Genomic DNA, 17,107 nt, shown 5'->3' on the forward strand with positions numbered 1-17,107 from the left:
GTTAATTCTTCTCTCACAACAAATTCAATTTTGATTTATGCATACCATGGATGCAAAGGTAAAGACTATATCAGATTGCCTTCTGTTGGGGGCAGGGTGGAGGGAAGGGAAGAAGGGAGAAAAAAATTGTAAAACTCAAAAATAAAGATTGAAGAGGTAAAAAAGCTACTAGTAGAAAAAAAAGAGGAAATGTTTTTGACTGTGAAGTGTTATAGTAATGGACAGAGAGAAGTTAAGTTTTCTTATTATAATCGCTACACTTTCTATTCTATTGAAAAAGTGGTTTTACTGATCATATTTATGAAAGCCTAAAGAAAACAATGTCTAGTACGTCCCTTCATATTTTCAACTGAAAGTAGAATCAACTTTTTTTTTTTTAGGTTTTTGCAAGGCAAATGGGGTTAAGTGGCTTGCCCAAGGCCACACAGCTAGGTAATTAGTAAGTGTCTGAGACAGGATTTGAACCCGGGTACTCCTGACTCCAGGGCCGGTGCTCTATCCACTACGCCACCTAGCCACCCCTACAATCAACTCTTAATTATCAATAGCAATGAAAGGAAACATTAGTCTTGACAATTTCCCAAACTTTATCATATCAGATCTGAAGCTTCATTTTAAGAAGTATAAAGAATCACAGGATGGAGTGATACAATAGTCCCCAACACTGAAAAATAGCAAACCCTTCTTTCAGATACAGGCTTTCTTCTCTTCTCATACATGAGTTTCCAACTACAAAGCACTGATACCACCTACCTAGTCTAAGCCATAAAAAAAAAATTTGCTGACAAACAGGATAGACCCAACTGAGTGGAAAGTAATTCTTATGCTCTTCTATAGTAAATTATCTGTATCATTATAGTAAATAGGAACCAAGTAAATGTAAGTATTTGAATTTGTGCAACAGTTTCTGGGTTCACAGTTTAAAAATATATTTATTTACCTGTATAAACAGTCCATATAGTCTGCCCCTTTGCTATATTCTTCCCAGTACCTATGATACATAACCAATACTTGTTCTTCAGACTCCAGAACTCTCTAAAAGGAAAAAAAAAGTCACTTTAAAAGGAAAATATCATTTTCATTTAAGAACAACTAGTTCACTTTTGAATAGAGTTCATTCCATATTTGATATTCAGAATCACCCTGTGAGGAGGCAAAGAAAATATTACTACCCTTATTGTGCTATTAAGAAAACTGGTTTAGGGGCATCTAGGTGGCGCAGTGGATAGAGCACCGGCCCTGGAGTCAGGAGTACCCGAGTTCAAATCCAGTCTCAGACACTTACTAATTACCTAGCTGTGTGGCCATGGGCAAGCCACTTAACCCCATTTGCCTTGCAAAAACCTAAAAAAAAAAAAACTGGTTAAAAAAAAGAAAAAAGAAAGAAAACTGGTTTTTAGAGAGGTGAAGTGACCAGGAACCAAATTCCCTGGCTTCTGACTCCTAGTCCGGGCTTTCTTCCTTTATGCCATATGGCTTACTTCTCTTTTAAATAGAATTTTTTTAAATAGTTTATCAATATAATATCTCTAAATCACTTCATTTACTTTTGAGACTTCTTTCTAAGTACTTGAAAAAATTTAAACTCTAACTTGTCTCAAAAATTAGGGAAATGCTTTAAAGAAACTGAATTGAATAATTTCCAAACAGTAAATATAACACAAAGCAATGTTCTTCAACTACAATTTTTATTAAATGAATTTGGAAAAAAAGAATGAAAAGTGAAAACTTACTCTTATCAATCAATTTTTGATCAAACTGCATATATAGATCCTCATGAAAGTAAATTGTACCTGTAGTACTCATATAAAATATTATTGATATTTAGGAATATTGATAAATTAAATTAAAATAAATTGATTAATCATGGCAAGGGAAGAATGGAATAGGTGTCAGGCACTAGAATTCCTCTAACAGAAACTTTAAAGCACTAGTGCATACTTTTAAATATTTTACATTTGTATACATATTAAAATTTGAAAATAAATAAATTATATAGTTACCTAGCTCTACTAACCCTTAGTTACCTGGACTGACCCTTTTCTCTCAAGTTCATTTCCTTAAGTCATTTTAAGTAAAAACTGAAGAGTCAGTCAAAGCAACAAAGTTTACTTCAAAACATTATAGTATCAAATAAATTCAGACTCTTTTTCAGAATTGTTCAAAACCATTCAATTTCTAGAATCCAAAATATTTCATGTATTCACAATAACCACTATATCTGGAACAAAATATATGCTTAATGAATGCTTGTTCATACTCATGAATTCAAAATACTGTTTTTCCTTTAAAAAGGGATGAACTTGTTTCTTTTATAATCTTCTTATAGTTGATAATATACTCCTACATATATGAGAAATATCCCTAGATTAGAACCTATAAAGTAACATATAACAGAGCTTTGCTCATAACAAAAATAACTACTATCTTTTGTCAAATTTCCTCATTTCAAGTTGTAAAACTGAATAGCAATAAAATATACTTGCTTGTCTAAGTTTATTACTGATACGATTTGGATTTACTGTTCTTCATAAAATTTCTCATGAGTTAGATAACAAGGGCAATCCATAAGTCCTTGGAGAATTTCCAAATTTTTAAGCTAATTTTTAATTCAAACAACTTGAGGATCAGGTTTAATAATAGAAAACATTTATAATCTATAAATGGTATTAAAAAGCAAAATGAATTTTTTTCTTACAGATAAAAGAGACTTCATTTCTGTTCATTACAAGACAGTTTAACTTCTCATTTGTAGTGACCAGAGGTGCTGGCTGCATGCAAATCATGTTCTCATCAAAGGAACTAATCAGACAGCCAGAAAAAGCTTTAGATGAGACAAGCAGTGGCTGACTACTTAAGAATTACCAAAAAGTAAAGGTGAGAACCAGTAGTCAAAAGGGTAAGATATTCAAAACAAATTTTAGTTCACATCACCCTAGAAAGCAACCCTAAATAGAAAAGGAACTATATTTAGGTTTTTACAAGGCAAATGGGATTAAGTGGCTTGCCCAAGGCCACACAGCTAGGTAATTATTAAGTGTCTGAGGCCGGATTTGAACTCAAGTACTCCTGACTGCAAGGCCGATGCTCTATCCACTGCACCACCTAGCTGCCCCAGAAAAGGAACTATATTTAAAAAAAATACAAAAGTTCATAATTTTAAGGGGAAAGCTAGGTGGCATAGTGAAGAGAGCAGCAACCCTGGAATCAGGAGGACCTGAGTTCAAAGCTGGCCTCAGACACTTAATAATTACTTAGCTGTGTGACTTTGAACAAGTCACTTAACCCCATTGCCTTGCAAAATAGCAAAAACAAAACAAAAAGAAAAAGTTCATAATTTAAAAAAGGGCAGGTTAACAATTACATTTATATAACACTTTAAGATTCACAAAGTATTTTCCCCACAATAACCCTATGAGGCAGGAAATGAACAAATTATTATAATCATTTTACAGGTGAGGAAATGGAGACTCTATGAAGTTAAGTGTTCCTATCTAGGGTCATTCATCTACTATTTGTTAGAACTAGGGAGATAATCCCAGGTATCATGATTTCAAATCCAGTAATCTCTCCACTATTCTACATTATCTCAACAGGATGTGGATGCTGAGTATTTTTTTAATTTAAATTTTTTTAATTTAATTTTATATTACAGTCCTAGAAATACCTTCAGCTTTAGCTACTAATATTATAATTTTCCATTTAATAAGCTAAATTTATTCTTCAAACAACTTTCCTTCTCAATATCCTGTTTGTAAAATAAGAAGTATAAAAGATGGCATTCAAGTTGCACTGAAAAGCCTTAATCTAGAAAGTAGTTTCAAAACATACACCACCAACATGTTACTTAATTACCTTGTGCAAATGTCGTACGTGATTTTCCAAAAAAATTTTAGTCTCTGTGTAAAGTCTTTCACCAAGAGGTTCAGGATAGGCCACACATAAAGCATATATGTCTCTAAATCTGTTGTCAAGGTTTTTCATATTCACTTTAAAATACCTTTTTTAAAAAGGTAATTTGATTTTTATTCACAAGTATAATAAACAATACATTTTTATGTTTAGCCTTTTCACTTATAAAAAAAATTTGATATTTTTGCTTCTTAAGATCATATACAGGATTCTCACTGAAAAATATAAAACATATTAGCCAAGTTCACTCTAAAAAAAACTATTATAAGATTCATCCAGCAAAAAAGAAACACCAAAAATTCATAAGCCAAAGAACCTGCTTTAAAGGAACTGGTAATACAGAAATGGTGGGATATATACACACTGACAACTAGATTACAAGATAGGGAATGATTAATACTATTAGAGTTCCATTAATTGAGAACTATTGGATATTTGGTAAAAGGAGAAATCATGTCCAGATAGCATGTTCTTAGAATTTCATCTTATCTTTAGAGGGTCAAATAATAATCACTGTTGAGAAGCAATAGTGCATTGAGAACTAGAACCAATTAGTTTCATTGGAATTATATACAAATAATGGGAATAAAGTGTACAAATGCATGATGGAAAAATAAAATAAATTTAAATTGAAAATTACCAAGGTAATATATCTTACATAAATCAGCATAAAAAAACCAGAAGGAAATTAATGGCGTGAATATACAATTACTTTTTTATCTTTTTCTTTTCTCCTTCTCTTCTTGCCCAAGTTGGAAGTGTAGCAGCCACTATCAGGTCAGGGGAAAAAAAACACCCTTCAGACTAGAAAGGACCCTAAAAGGTCATCAACCATTTCCTGTTTTGAAACACAGATTCAACTAGAGCAAATCACAGAATAACAAGACTTAGATGGTATCTCAGAGGCCAATTAATCCAACCAGGACCTAAATAATAACAATAATAATAATGCACCTTTACAACTTCCTCAGCAGGTAGCCCACCAGACTGTAAGTAAAGGTTTTTAATGAGGAGTTATCTCATCATGCAAACTATTCCACTTCTGTATAGCACTAAGGCTTAATCTGACTATGTGTAACTTCTATTCCACTTATCTAAATTCTGCCTCCTGGAGTCAAGCATCTGTCTGATCCCGCTTCAGATACTTGAAGATATCTATCATGATGCCCCTAAGTTTTCTTTTTGCCAAGTTACATAAACTAGATTCTTTCCATCAACACTCATATGGCATTACCTACAATTCTCTCACCATCCCAGATGCTCACTTCTGGGCATCATCTGTCGATACTCTTTCTAAAATCAATAACCTAAAGCTGATCAAATCAGGACAGAACACAAAAAGACTTTTAGTTCCCTTGTTCTAGCCATTCTCAAGGTAACTACCTAGGACAACATTAATTCTGGGAGTCCTGTGTCACACAGTTTACTTACATTGAGCTTGCAGTACACTAAAATCCCAAGACCTTTTCCAAAGCAACTGTTGCCTGAACCTCTCACCATTGGTCTATATTTGTGAAGTTAATTTTTTAAATCCAAATGTAGAAATCCACACTTTTCTCTATTAAATATCAACTTATGCAATTAGTCTTAGGGATCCTTGATCTTTATAGATACGGATTTTTTTCAATATGTATCCAATATATCTGTAAACTAGATAAACACATCTTATATACAGTATGCCTTTATCCAAGTCAGTGATAAAAATGGAGAATAGCATAGTACAAAGGGCAGATTCTTAGGGTAATCCATAAGAAACTTCCCTCAAAGATGGCATTTACCCATTTTTCATTTATGATGCTAATTTACTCTTTTTTTTTAAGGTTTTTGCAAGGCAAATGGGGTTAAGTGGCTTGCCCAAGGCCACACAGCTAGGTAATTACTAAGTATCTGAGACTGGATTTGAACCCAGGTACTCCTGACTCCAGGGCCGGTGCTTTATCCACTACGCCACCTAGCTGCCCTGATGCTAATTTACTCTTTAGACAATTCTCAATAGTAATCACAAATTATGGAAAGACTAATAACTAGAAAGACTGGAGAGGCTTCTTACAGAAAGTGGCATCAGGGTTGAGTTTTGAGAGAAGTCAGGAAAGCTGAGGCAGAAGTGAGGAAGCAGAGCCCTCCAAGCACAGGGGCAGTTAGTGAAAAGGCAGGGGACAGGAGATGGAAGATCATGGGCAAGGAGCAACCAAGGATGCCATGTGGCTGGAATGTAATGAGACTGGAAAAGGAGAAGGCCACCTTTTGAAGAACTTTTAATTCCAGATCCTGAAGATAAAAGGAAGCTACTGGAGTTTATTAAAAAGAGGATTCAGAGTTTATTAAAAAGAGGAATCAGACCTCTACTTTAGAAAAATCACCTTGGGAGCATAGTGGAGATTGGCCTAGAATGTGGAATGACCAGAAGCAGTAAGGCTATTTAGATTATGGAATGAGGTGAGAGGTGGTATTTGCATTAAGAGAGGTGTGGAAAAGAGGAACTGCAAAGGTAGAAACAAAATTTAAAAACAGATTGGATAAATGGGGAAAAGTAACAAAGATGGACACTGGCATTGGGAGTCAGGGTAACTGGGAGGATGGTGAAATAAAAAAATCTAATTGGACAAGGTCTGGGAATGGTTTTGGTTAAGTCTTATGACCTTAGAATAGAAAGAGAGGGAAAGAGAAATATACTATAATGGCCAGGGTGGGAAGGGAGGGGAGAGGAAGAAACTGTCTTACATAATTAGATGTGGGTATAGAGAAGCTGACACTTCACTCCCATCTGAACTGGTCAAAAGAGGGGGGAAATAAACACAGACTTTGTTTTTCTTTTGTTCTCAATTCAAGAGGGAAAGAGAGGAGATAAACTGAAAAAAGAAAATTTTTTCTTAAAGAAGCATTGTTTTGGATTTATAATTTACAGGATTTACAATTGAGATATTCAAAAGCCAAGTGGTAGGTAGCTCAGGAGACTCGAGCTGGAAATGTAGATATGGAAATCATCTGCATAGAGATGATAACTGCATCCATAAAAGCTGCTGAGATGGCCAAATGAAATAGTACAAAGACTTAAAAGAGAATAGAGTCTTTGTTAGACCCTTGAGGTATAGTGATTGAAGGAGACTGAAAAACAAGTCAGACAGAGGAAGGAAATCAAAAGAAGGCGCTGTTTTCAAGACAGAAAGGAAAGAGAATCCAGAGGGAAATGGTGATCAGTCTTGTCAAATACTTCAAAGATGTCAAGTAAATTAAGGACTCAGAAAAGGCCATTAGATACGGAATTAAGTAATCAAAGATAATGTGGAGTAGTTTAAGTTAAATGTTGAGACTAGAAATCAGACCAGAGGGATTGGAAAGGAGTAAGAGGAAATGAAGTAGAAATATTAAGTGTAAATGACTATCAAGATAATTAGCCAAGAAGGGGAGAAAGCTATAGGACAGTGTCTAATGGGGACACCAGAATTATGTCAAGGTTTGAACAAGGGTGACAATGGAAGCAATCTGTTGGAGAAAACAGAAATGGATGGAATCAAAAATACATGTAGAGGTTTTCCTTAATAAGATGGATCACCTCCTCATCCAAGGCAAAAGAGAAAGAGATATTTGAGCAAAGATCCTTGAGCAAAGTGAGATGAGGAGATAAGAAGGCCCAGATAACAGCAAATAGCCTCTGTTTTTCATGGCTGCATGAGACCAAGTCTTCAACTATGAGGTTGAGTGGAGTCAGGGGGTGAGGGTGTGTTATCAAAGCTTTAAAAAGAGGGATGAGAAAATCTGAAGCCACTATGCTGATTAAGATAGCAATCCCAATTAGGAATGAGTACAGAGATTGCCTTGTTGCACTGAGTGAGATTAGGTAACAAATTTGAAGTGAGTTGAGTCAGTGTCCCTCTGTCTTAGTTTAGCAGCATGTGAACAGGAGGAGTTAATCAAGGATCGGGGTTTGACAAAATGTGATCAGTGATAAAAGCGACAAGGAATTCAAGAAAAAAAAGATACTGTACAGTTGAACTGGTTCATTCAATGGTTAGATAGGAAAAGGAATAAACTGTAGCCAAAGTATGGGAGTAGAAAGGGACAATGAGAAAGAGACAAGTTTGAGAAAATGGAGGTCATACAGGATAAGGACATAAAGGCAGGAGAGATGGAAGAACATTCTCATAAACATCTTAAAGAAGTGAGAAATTAGATATATGAGGCAGCTATTAAAATAAATTCCTGATCCCTTGTTTCTCATTCCTTTTCATTTTGGGGTATCTTTTTGTTTCTGAGATACATTACAAAAGTATTCCTCAATATACTGAAAACATCTCTTCCAGCAGGGATTTTCTCTCTGTAACTGGTCTTGTCCAGCCAATTTTATTGACTTCCTTACTGCCATTTCTACTTCCTCCATAATCAAGGAGCATCTACTGCTTCCAGTTCTTGGGTTTTACAAGTGCTGCTAATAAATATTTTATTGTATATGTTGTCCATCTTTTTCTAAGTGACCTGACTGGGGTATATGCCAACAGTGAAATCTCTGTAACATGTGACTCTTTCCTTACATAATTCCAAATTGTTTAGCAGAACAAATTGAACGCTCCATCAAGATCATCTAAAAAAAAATGCCTCTACTTGTCATTTTCTTCTTAAATCTGGGCAGTCTGGTTTCTGACTTCATCATTCAACCAAAATTACATTAAGGTTTCCAATAATCTCTAACTACAAATCTATTGGCCATTTCTCAATGCCCATCCCTGACTTCTATGCAGTCTTTGACCCTCTTATCAGCCTCTTCTTGATATTCACTTTTACTGATACTGTTCTCTCCTAGTTCTCCTTGTTTTTTCTTTTTCTTGGTCTCCTTTAGACTATCAATCTACATCTACATCTCACTCACTAATCATGAATGTTTTTCAGGATTCTGTGTTTGGCCTTCTTCCCTCTATATTCTATTTTGTTGGTGATCTCATTAGTTATCATGGATTTATTTATCAACTCTATGCTAATAATTCTCAGATCTACTTATCTAGCCTTAATTTCTCTATTAAGTTCTAGGCTTGTATCTGCAACTGGACACCCTGAACTGGATGTCTCAAAGAAATCTTAAATTCAGTATGTCCAAAAATGAACTCATTTATCTCTTCCCCACCCCCAGTCCTTCTAAATTTTCCTACTGATGTCATTTCCCAATTAACATCCTCTATAACCTAGGTATTTTCCTCATTCTCCACTACCCACAATATCTCATCTATTCTAAAGGCCTGTAAATGCTGCCTTCATTACCTCCTTTATGTGTCCCATTCTCTCTCTGCCACCACCTTAAAGCAGGCACTTTTCCTCTTCCTCCTCTCCTACTACAATACCCTACTGTTTGGCCTCCCTGCTTCAAGTCTGTCCATTATAGCCCATCCTCCATTCAGCTGTCAGACTGATCTTTCTAAAGTACTTCCTAAAATTTGACCATCTTACTCTCCTATTCAATAAATAGTGGTTTTCAATCACCTCCAAAATCAAATATAAAATCTTCTGGTTGATTTTCTACCTAGTCCTTTCTACATATTCAGTCTTCTCTTTTATTCTCTCAAGACATTATCTATGACTTAACAGTACTAGCTTCCTTGTTCTGAATTCTATGCAGTTTCCAATGATCTCCAACTACAAATCTATTGCCCTTTTCTCAATGCTCATCCTCACAAAACATCTCTCTGGACTCTTCATTTTCACTGGCTGTCCCTTAAACCTTTTCTCTTCTCTTTTTCCTTGCTTCTCTGGCTTAAATCCTTTTGTTTTTCATTAATTCACTCATATATTCATACTGCTTCTAATTCAAACTATTGTGTTGGTGAAGACTATGTAGAAGAAAAAATTGCAAGAGGATTACAATCTTTAAAAAAAAATCTAAATAATCTAGATTTATATTTCTCTTCTACCTGACCTTAGCTAAAAAGGAACTGCACACCCAATAAAATAAATATAAAAAGTAAGCTCCTATTCATTCAAGGTTTGGCAGAGGGAAGTAGAATGGGGAGCCAGGTTACCACCAATAATCACTGTTCTATGAAATTGTCATTAAATCTTAAAGTGACCAATGACCATGCCAAATAAACAAACCCCCCCCCAACAAAACCAATTCTCTTTAGCACAACACACATAAAGAAAACTAGTTAACAGAAATAAGGAAACTAAAAAACTAACAATAACTACTGCCAATCGGATATTCAAACTCCTCTTTTGGTCTTTAAAGCCTTTTACAATTTAGATTCCAGGTTCATTACACATCAATTCCCGACCCCATACCCTCTCAATTATACATTAATCCCTCAGATAATTTCTAGTTCAACCAAATTAGATTTCTTGCTGTTCTCGAGATAAAAAAAACTTATTTTAACTGGTTCATGCTTTAAACAGAGCAACATCTAATTCTCATTATCCTCTCCTACAAAACCTTAAAATTCATATCTCAAATTTATCAAATTGTTCTTAATCTCAAATTTTCTTAAAGTAGATATGCATCTATTAAATTAAACACCCTTATAAATAACCCCAAATATTTATCATTCAAGGACTTCCTGTACCTATGAAGATTTCAACTCTTCTAAAATTTAATATAAAGTCTTCAATTCAGCATTCATTCAGCAAGTTTTGACTAAGTTTAATATAATGAATTCTATGCTGGTCTAAGGGGACACAAAGACAAAAGTGAAACATTACTTTGAACTTAGGGAGAAACAATTTATACATAGAAAAATAAATACAAAAGATATATAAGATAAATATCCATTGATGCATGTGCATGTGAGAACAAAGATGTAAGTGCATTATCACCTGAGAGATTCAGGACAGGCTTCCTCCAAGTCCTGTCCCTTCAATTAAGCTTTTTTTTTTTAAGTTTTTTGTGAGGCAAATGGGGTTAAGTGGCTTGCCCAAGGCCACACGGTTAGGTAATTATTAAGTGTCTGAGGCTGAATTTGAACTCAGGTACTCCTGATTCCAGGGCCCGTGCTCTATCCACTGAGCCACCTAGCTGCCCCCCCCCTTCAATTAAGCTTTGAAGGAAGCTAGAGATTTTTACAGGTGAAAGAATGGAAAGCAAGGGCATTCCAGGCTAGGAATGTGCAAAGGCACAGTGACAGGAGATGATATATCACTGAAGGGAAAAGAGCAAACAAGTCACTGACAAGAAAGTAGTTCACAGGGGTGGCTGTTCACAACAAGCCAGCCTGAAAAAACAATACAGTACAACTGGGAAGGAGTCATTGTCTCTCTTTTTCTAAAGTTTTTTTTTTGCAAGGCAATGGGGTTAAGTGATTTGCCCAAGGTCACATAGTTACGTAATTAGTAAGTGCCTGAGGCCATATTTGAACTCCTGACCTCCTGACTCCAGAACTAGTGTTCGAATTCACTGTGCCACCTAGCTACCCCCCATTGTCTCTTTTTGAGCAGTGAACAGGGCTATGTCTCTGCCAAGGTGGGAAGCCTTATCCTCTACCTACAGACACAGCACCAGGCCCCTACCTGAGTCTTTTATTTCTGCTTTCTTTTCTTTTTAAAAATATTCTTAAAAAAGAATTTTCTACTCATGATTTAGGACCATTCCCGCTTAAGAAGACATGCCAGCAATTATACTCTACTAGCAAATCTTTGAGAAGCAAATGTCACCTCCACACCATGATTAAATACTGGAGCACAACTCTGGTGAAGATGAACTGATATTGAGTGCATACAAAATTACTATTACATTTTCTATCTACATGTCTCCTCAAAAATGGCTATCATGTTTACAAAAACAAGCCAATAGGAAAACAAACACTAAATATTAATGGTTATTTGCAAGATTAAATTAATGCCTTTTTCCAAAAAAAAAGGGGAAATCTTTATTTTATGTCTTAGTTTCCTCATTTAAAGGCAATGCAGTTCTACAGCCCATTTCATATACATTATCTTATGTAATACTTCCAGCCCTGCAAGCTTGTCACTAGAGGAGCATTATTATCATCTTAAAGATGACGAAACTGATGAGGAAACTGGCTGTTAGCCCAGAGTCATACACGATTGCACTCCAGACCTCTCTTAGCTCCTAGTTCAACCTTCTTTCTCCTATATTATACCACCTCCCAATTTGCTATAAAAGAGTTCAACAAGTCAAAGTTGGGTAAGCCTGTGACCAGTGTAATAAACATGGGACAACCTGGCTCAATCCAGGCTATATGAATAGCACATTTTAATATAGAAAACCATGAATTTTGTGAGTCATTTATGAAGCACTTACTATGAGCCAGCTAGGCTAACATCTCATTTCATCCTTGAAACAATTTTGGAAGGTTGGTACTATTACTAACCACTTTACAGTCGAGAAAACTAGCAGACAATGAATAGTTAAGTGATTTTTCTCAGGGTCACACAACTAGTAAATATTTAAGGTTAGATTTGAATTCAGGTCTTCCAAACTCCAGGTACAGGACTATAACCATTGCACCACTTTCTTTAAATTATAGGAAAACAAATGGTCACCCATTTTTAGAGAGACATTTCTTTATATAAAGATTTCTTTAAATGAAGAATACTGTTCATCCAAATAAAAAAAAAAATCTATTCAAAGAAAAACATTCATTCAACAACTATTCATTAAATTTCTAGTATAAGCACTGAAGAGCCACAAAAATAAAGATCATAGTCTTCAACATAAGGAAATAAATCTAGAACAAAAAGCTAAGAGAAAACCCATTCTTAGCCACTGTGCCTTTGTAAGTATTTGACTAGGAAAGTCTTCATAATTTCTCAACCTTAACATCCAATAAAAGGCCAAAGTCCCTAACAAGAATGTTTATGGTGATACCCTCAAGGTCATCAAAGGCAGATTCATTGTGCTCAGTTACACTGGGCTGATCAAATGGTAAAAATGAGTAATACTGAAATACATAAATAGTACCTTTAAGACAAACTTTTAAAAAGCAACTAGATGAGGGGCAGCTAGATGGTACAGTGGATAGAGAACCAGCCCTGGAATCAGGACCAACCTGAGTTCAAATATGACCTAAAAATTACCTAGCTGTGTGACCTCGGGCAAGTCACACCATTGCCTTGCAAAAAAAAAAAAGGCAACTAGATGGAAGGTTGTCAATTACACTTTGAGCAATCTAATTAAATAACACGAGTAGGAAAAAAACTGGCAGACATGCAATAACAAATTCAAAATTAACTATATCATTGGAACAAGCATCAATCACAAATAATAATAGTTTGATTAAATAATAAAAATAGATTATACACATATGCATATTTGCTATGAAACAGATTATTGTATTGTGCTCATTTTTTCCCATTTTAAGCAATTAAAAACTATATTTGTTCTATGTCCTCATATACTAATAATAATTATTTTAGACCTATAGTTCCAGAGTCCAAAAAATAAGCAGGTATCCTAAAAGAAATAAAGCTAAAAGTAAACTATGAAATGTAATGAAAATTTAAAAGACTACTCACTACTATTAAGTATAGGATAACTAATTTGCATATTAAAAATAAGTCAAAAAAGCACACTTATTTTACATATAGTACATTGAAGTAGTGTATTTAATCATGTAATTTCTCTCTCACATAGAATATTTTCTACATCAGGTAGGGGAAGAATCAGAAGAGTACCTTGGTTACAATACTTGGCAAATCATTCATACTGGGAATTTTTTACCCCTCTTGACTAAGGACAAGGATTCACCTAGTAACCCAGCAACTAAGACAAATTCAATTTGAACTGGTATACTGAGATTAGAAATTTTTCTCTTCACTAGATTCTTGAACTTATGAAGTGTCCAGAAAAGTATCATTTGGGGCAAAGATTGTACACATGCCAGAGTCAAGGAGACAGTCAATATGCAGAGCAGATCTTTCATTTTTAGACATTTACTTTCAGTTTCAAGTCTAAGACTTAAGGGCACTGACTAACAAAGATACAGGAGAGATTCAACAACCTTCCTTTTGCAGCTCCAGGTCAATTAAAAGAAATTATAGAACCATCTGAAGAGGGAAAGGAATGATTTCTTCTTCCCTCAACTTCACATAGTATCAAGTAGCAAAAAAAGACTATTCCTTTCTTATTCAATTTTATTTTCTAGTCTTTATCATTGAGGTATCAAGAAAATCCAAATGGGCTACATACAAAGCAAAATAAATTCCTACATTAGTCATGTTCAAAATACATATCCGTGTGTTTGTATAGATCTCAATCTACCCTCATCTTCTCTCTGTCTAGAGGTCATCCTGTGATCACTCTTTTTTTTAATTTAATCACCTCTCTAGGTTTGTTTTGCTTTCTACTAAGAACAGACTTACAAAAAAGGATAAAAACCATTCTCTCTGAAGTTTTGGCTAGAGGAGTAAGAAGTCAACAACCTAATCTTATACCAACCACTAGGCAAAATGGATATTTAGGTGCAACACCTCATAGTTTGGTTGAGAATTCCTAACTACTAAACTCTTGTTTTTCCAACCTTTTTACTTCTTTTTACTTCTACAACCTCCAACATCACCCTCTTCCCCTTGATAACCTTTTTTTCTCTTCTACTCTATCTTCCCTCTCCTCTAAAGGCCCCTCCTCAGGTTCATCATTTGGAACTTTATCCAGGTCACCCTCTATATATAATTTCATTCCCAGTTTTGACAATGTCTATCCTGACGATTCTCAGCTCTACTGACACCAACCTAAATACTTTCCTGAGCTCTAGATATAGATTTCAAACAAAATATCCTGTAAACAACTTTAACTCAACATATCCAAAACTAAACTCATATTTCATACAAAATAATTTCCCTGTCCAAATTTCCCAATTACTACCAAAGGTCCCCAGACTCACAATGAGGGTCTATCTTGACACCTCAATCTCTCTGTTGTCAAAATTAATCTTCCTAAACCACAGATAAGTAGTCACAGAATTAAAGAGATATTTCTGCAATACCATTGATTTAAAATCTAAGTTTAACATCACTTGTACAAAAATATTCATAGCGGGGGCTGCTAGGTGGCGCAGTGGATAAAGCACCAGCACTGGAGCCAGGAGTACCTGAGCTCAAATCCAGCCTCAGACACTTAACAATTACCTAGCTGTGGGCAAGCCACTTAACCCCATTTGCCTTGCAAAAACGTTAAAAAAAAAAAAAAAAAAAAAAATTCATAGCAGCCCTGTTTGTGGTGGCAAAGAATTGGAAATCAAGTAAATGTCCTTCAATTGGGGAATGGCTTAGCAAACTGTGATATATGATGTCAAGGAACACTATTGTTCTATTAGAAACCAGGAGGGATGGGAATTCAGGAAAGCCTAGAGGGATTTGCATGAAATGATGCTGAGTGAGATGAGCAGAACCAGAAAAACACTGTACACCCTAACAGCGACATGGGGGCAATGATCAACTTTGATGGACTTGCCCATTCCATCGGTGCAACAATCAGACAATTTGGGGCTGTCTGCAATGGAGAATAACATCTGTATCCAGAGAAAGAACTGTGGAGGAGTTTGAACAAAGACCAAGGACTATTACCTTTAATTTAGAAGAAAAGCCTAATCTTTCTATACTTCATGTTTCTTCCTTAAGGATATGATTTCTCTCTCATCACATTCAATTTGGATCAATGTATACCATGGAAGCAATATAAAGATTGGCAAACTGCCTTCTGTGTGTGAGGGGGGTGGCAGGAGAGAAGTAAGATTAGGGGAAAAAATTGTAAAACTCAAAATAAATAAAATCTTTAAGTAGATGTGAAAAAAATAAAAATAAATAAAATAAAATCTGAGTTTAAGGGAAATTATTTTCAAAAATTTCTTGAAGTTTAATTGTTGTACAATTATCTTGCATTGATTTTAATTTCGTAACATTCTTTCTCTTTTCTTTTTTTATTTTTTTACTCTAGTTCTATTTGTTTTGATGACATTATGATTCCCTTACTTTTAAAATGTTCTATATGTAAAAAGATGAGTTTTCATTTTTAGTAAATATATTTTATTCAACCTAAATGTTCAGAACAGATTTCTTTTTTTTTAGGTTTTTGCAAGGCAGATGGGGTTAAGTGGCTTGCCCAAGACCACAAGCTAGGTAATTATTAAGTGTTTGAGACCGGATTTGAACCCAGGTACTCCTGACTCCATGGCCGGTGTTTTATCCACTGTGCCACCTAGCCGCCCCTTTAGAACAGATTTGACTTATGAAACTAAGATCAAATGTTCTTAGGGTCAAAGTCATTTTATTATTTTGAGTTGAGGGCTTAATCGAGACAAGTAGGAAACATTTATTAATATTTATTTAAGAGGCAGTTGGTGACACAGTAGATTGGTTTATTATATATCTATAATATAAATATTGTACTTAAAATTAAACACTTATTGTGGCAGTCATTATATTAGATATTAAAGGCAAGTACAGAGTAGGTAAATAGACTCTGTCCTTGAGGAACTCAGACTGTTATGGAAGGGGACTAAATACTCTAGAAAAACAAGTATAAGGATTCTAAAATATTATCCTGGAAATGGAAAGGAAATGTGAAAGCAATTAGAAACTAGAAAAATAACTCTCAATACCACTTTAAGTTAGGAGAGGTAGTAAGGCATAGAGGAAAGAACACTGATTTGGGGTTAGTAAAACTTGAGTGTAAAAGTCACCTCAAATAAATATAAACTATGTGACTCTGTGTAGTCTCCTAACCTCTCAAAGACTTCATCATTTATAAAATGAGGATGATCAAAGCACTAACTTCACCAAGGTGAGGAACAAATGAGATAAGGTGTGTAAAATACTTTGCAAACCTTAAAATGCTACATAGATATGAGCTATTATTATCATTGTTAAGTGTTTTTTTTTATTATGTTGGATCCTCCAAACAACTGTTAGGAAGTGCAGGAATCATCATCATCATCATCATCATCATCATCATCATCATCATCATCATCATCATCATCATCATCTTTATTTTCTGAAGAGGGAAATTAAGGCAGATTGGTAAAATAACTTATTGGGCAAGAATTAATAAAGTCAGATCTTCTGAAATCATGTTCAGTTTACTTCACACTATAATTGCATATACTTTTATTTTTGTTTTCCTTTATTTCAAATGAGATCAAAGAATTTCAGCTAAAAGGAGCCTGAAAGGCTGATCCATCCAACATCTAACAAAGAATACGCCTTTATAGTATTCCTAAAAAGTGAACACTCAGTTTTTATTAAAGGCCTTAAGTGAGGGAGG

General features: G+C 34.8%; 1 protein-coding gene across 4 annotated transcripts in view; it reads right to left on the minus strand.

Moving 5' to 3' along the window:
- CUL2 (cullin 2) overlaps positions 1-17,107 on the minus strand; it is a 190,413-nt gene that overhangs the window by 71,374 nt on the left and 101,932 nt on the right. For all 4 annotated transcript variants that reach the window (XM_074193162.1, XM_074193161.1, XM_074193164.1 and 1 more), the window contains exons 3-4: positions 3,856-3,958; positions 941-1,035 (exon numbers count right to left, since the gene is read on the minus strand). In XM_074193162.1, coding sequence (XP_074049263.1) covers positions 941-1,035; positions 3,856-3,958 — 198 coding nt within the window. The remainder of the gene's footprint in view (positions 1-940; positions 1,036-3,855; positions 3,959-17,107) is intronic.

This window comes from Macrotis lagotis, chromosome 7, assembly GCF_037893015.1.
Source record: "Macrotis lagotis isolate mMagLag1 chromosome 7, bilby.v1.9.chrom.fasta, whole genome shotgun sequence".
Classification (NCBI taxonomy): Eukaryota; Metazoa; Chordata; class Mammalia; order Peramelemorphia; family Peramelidae; genus Macrotis; species Macrotis lagotis.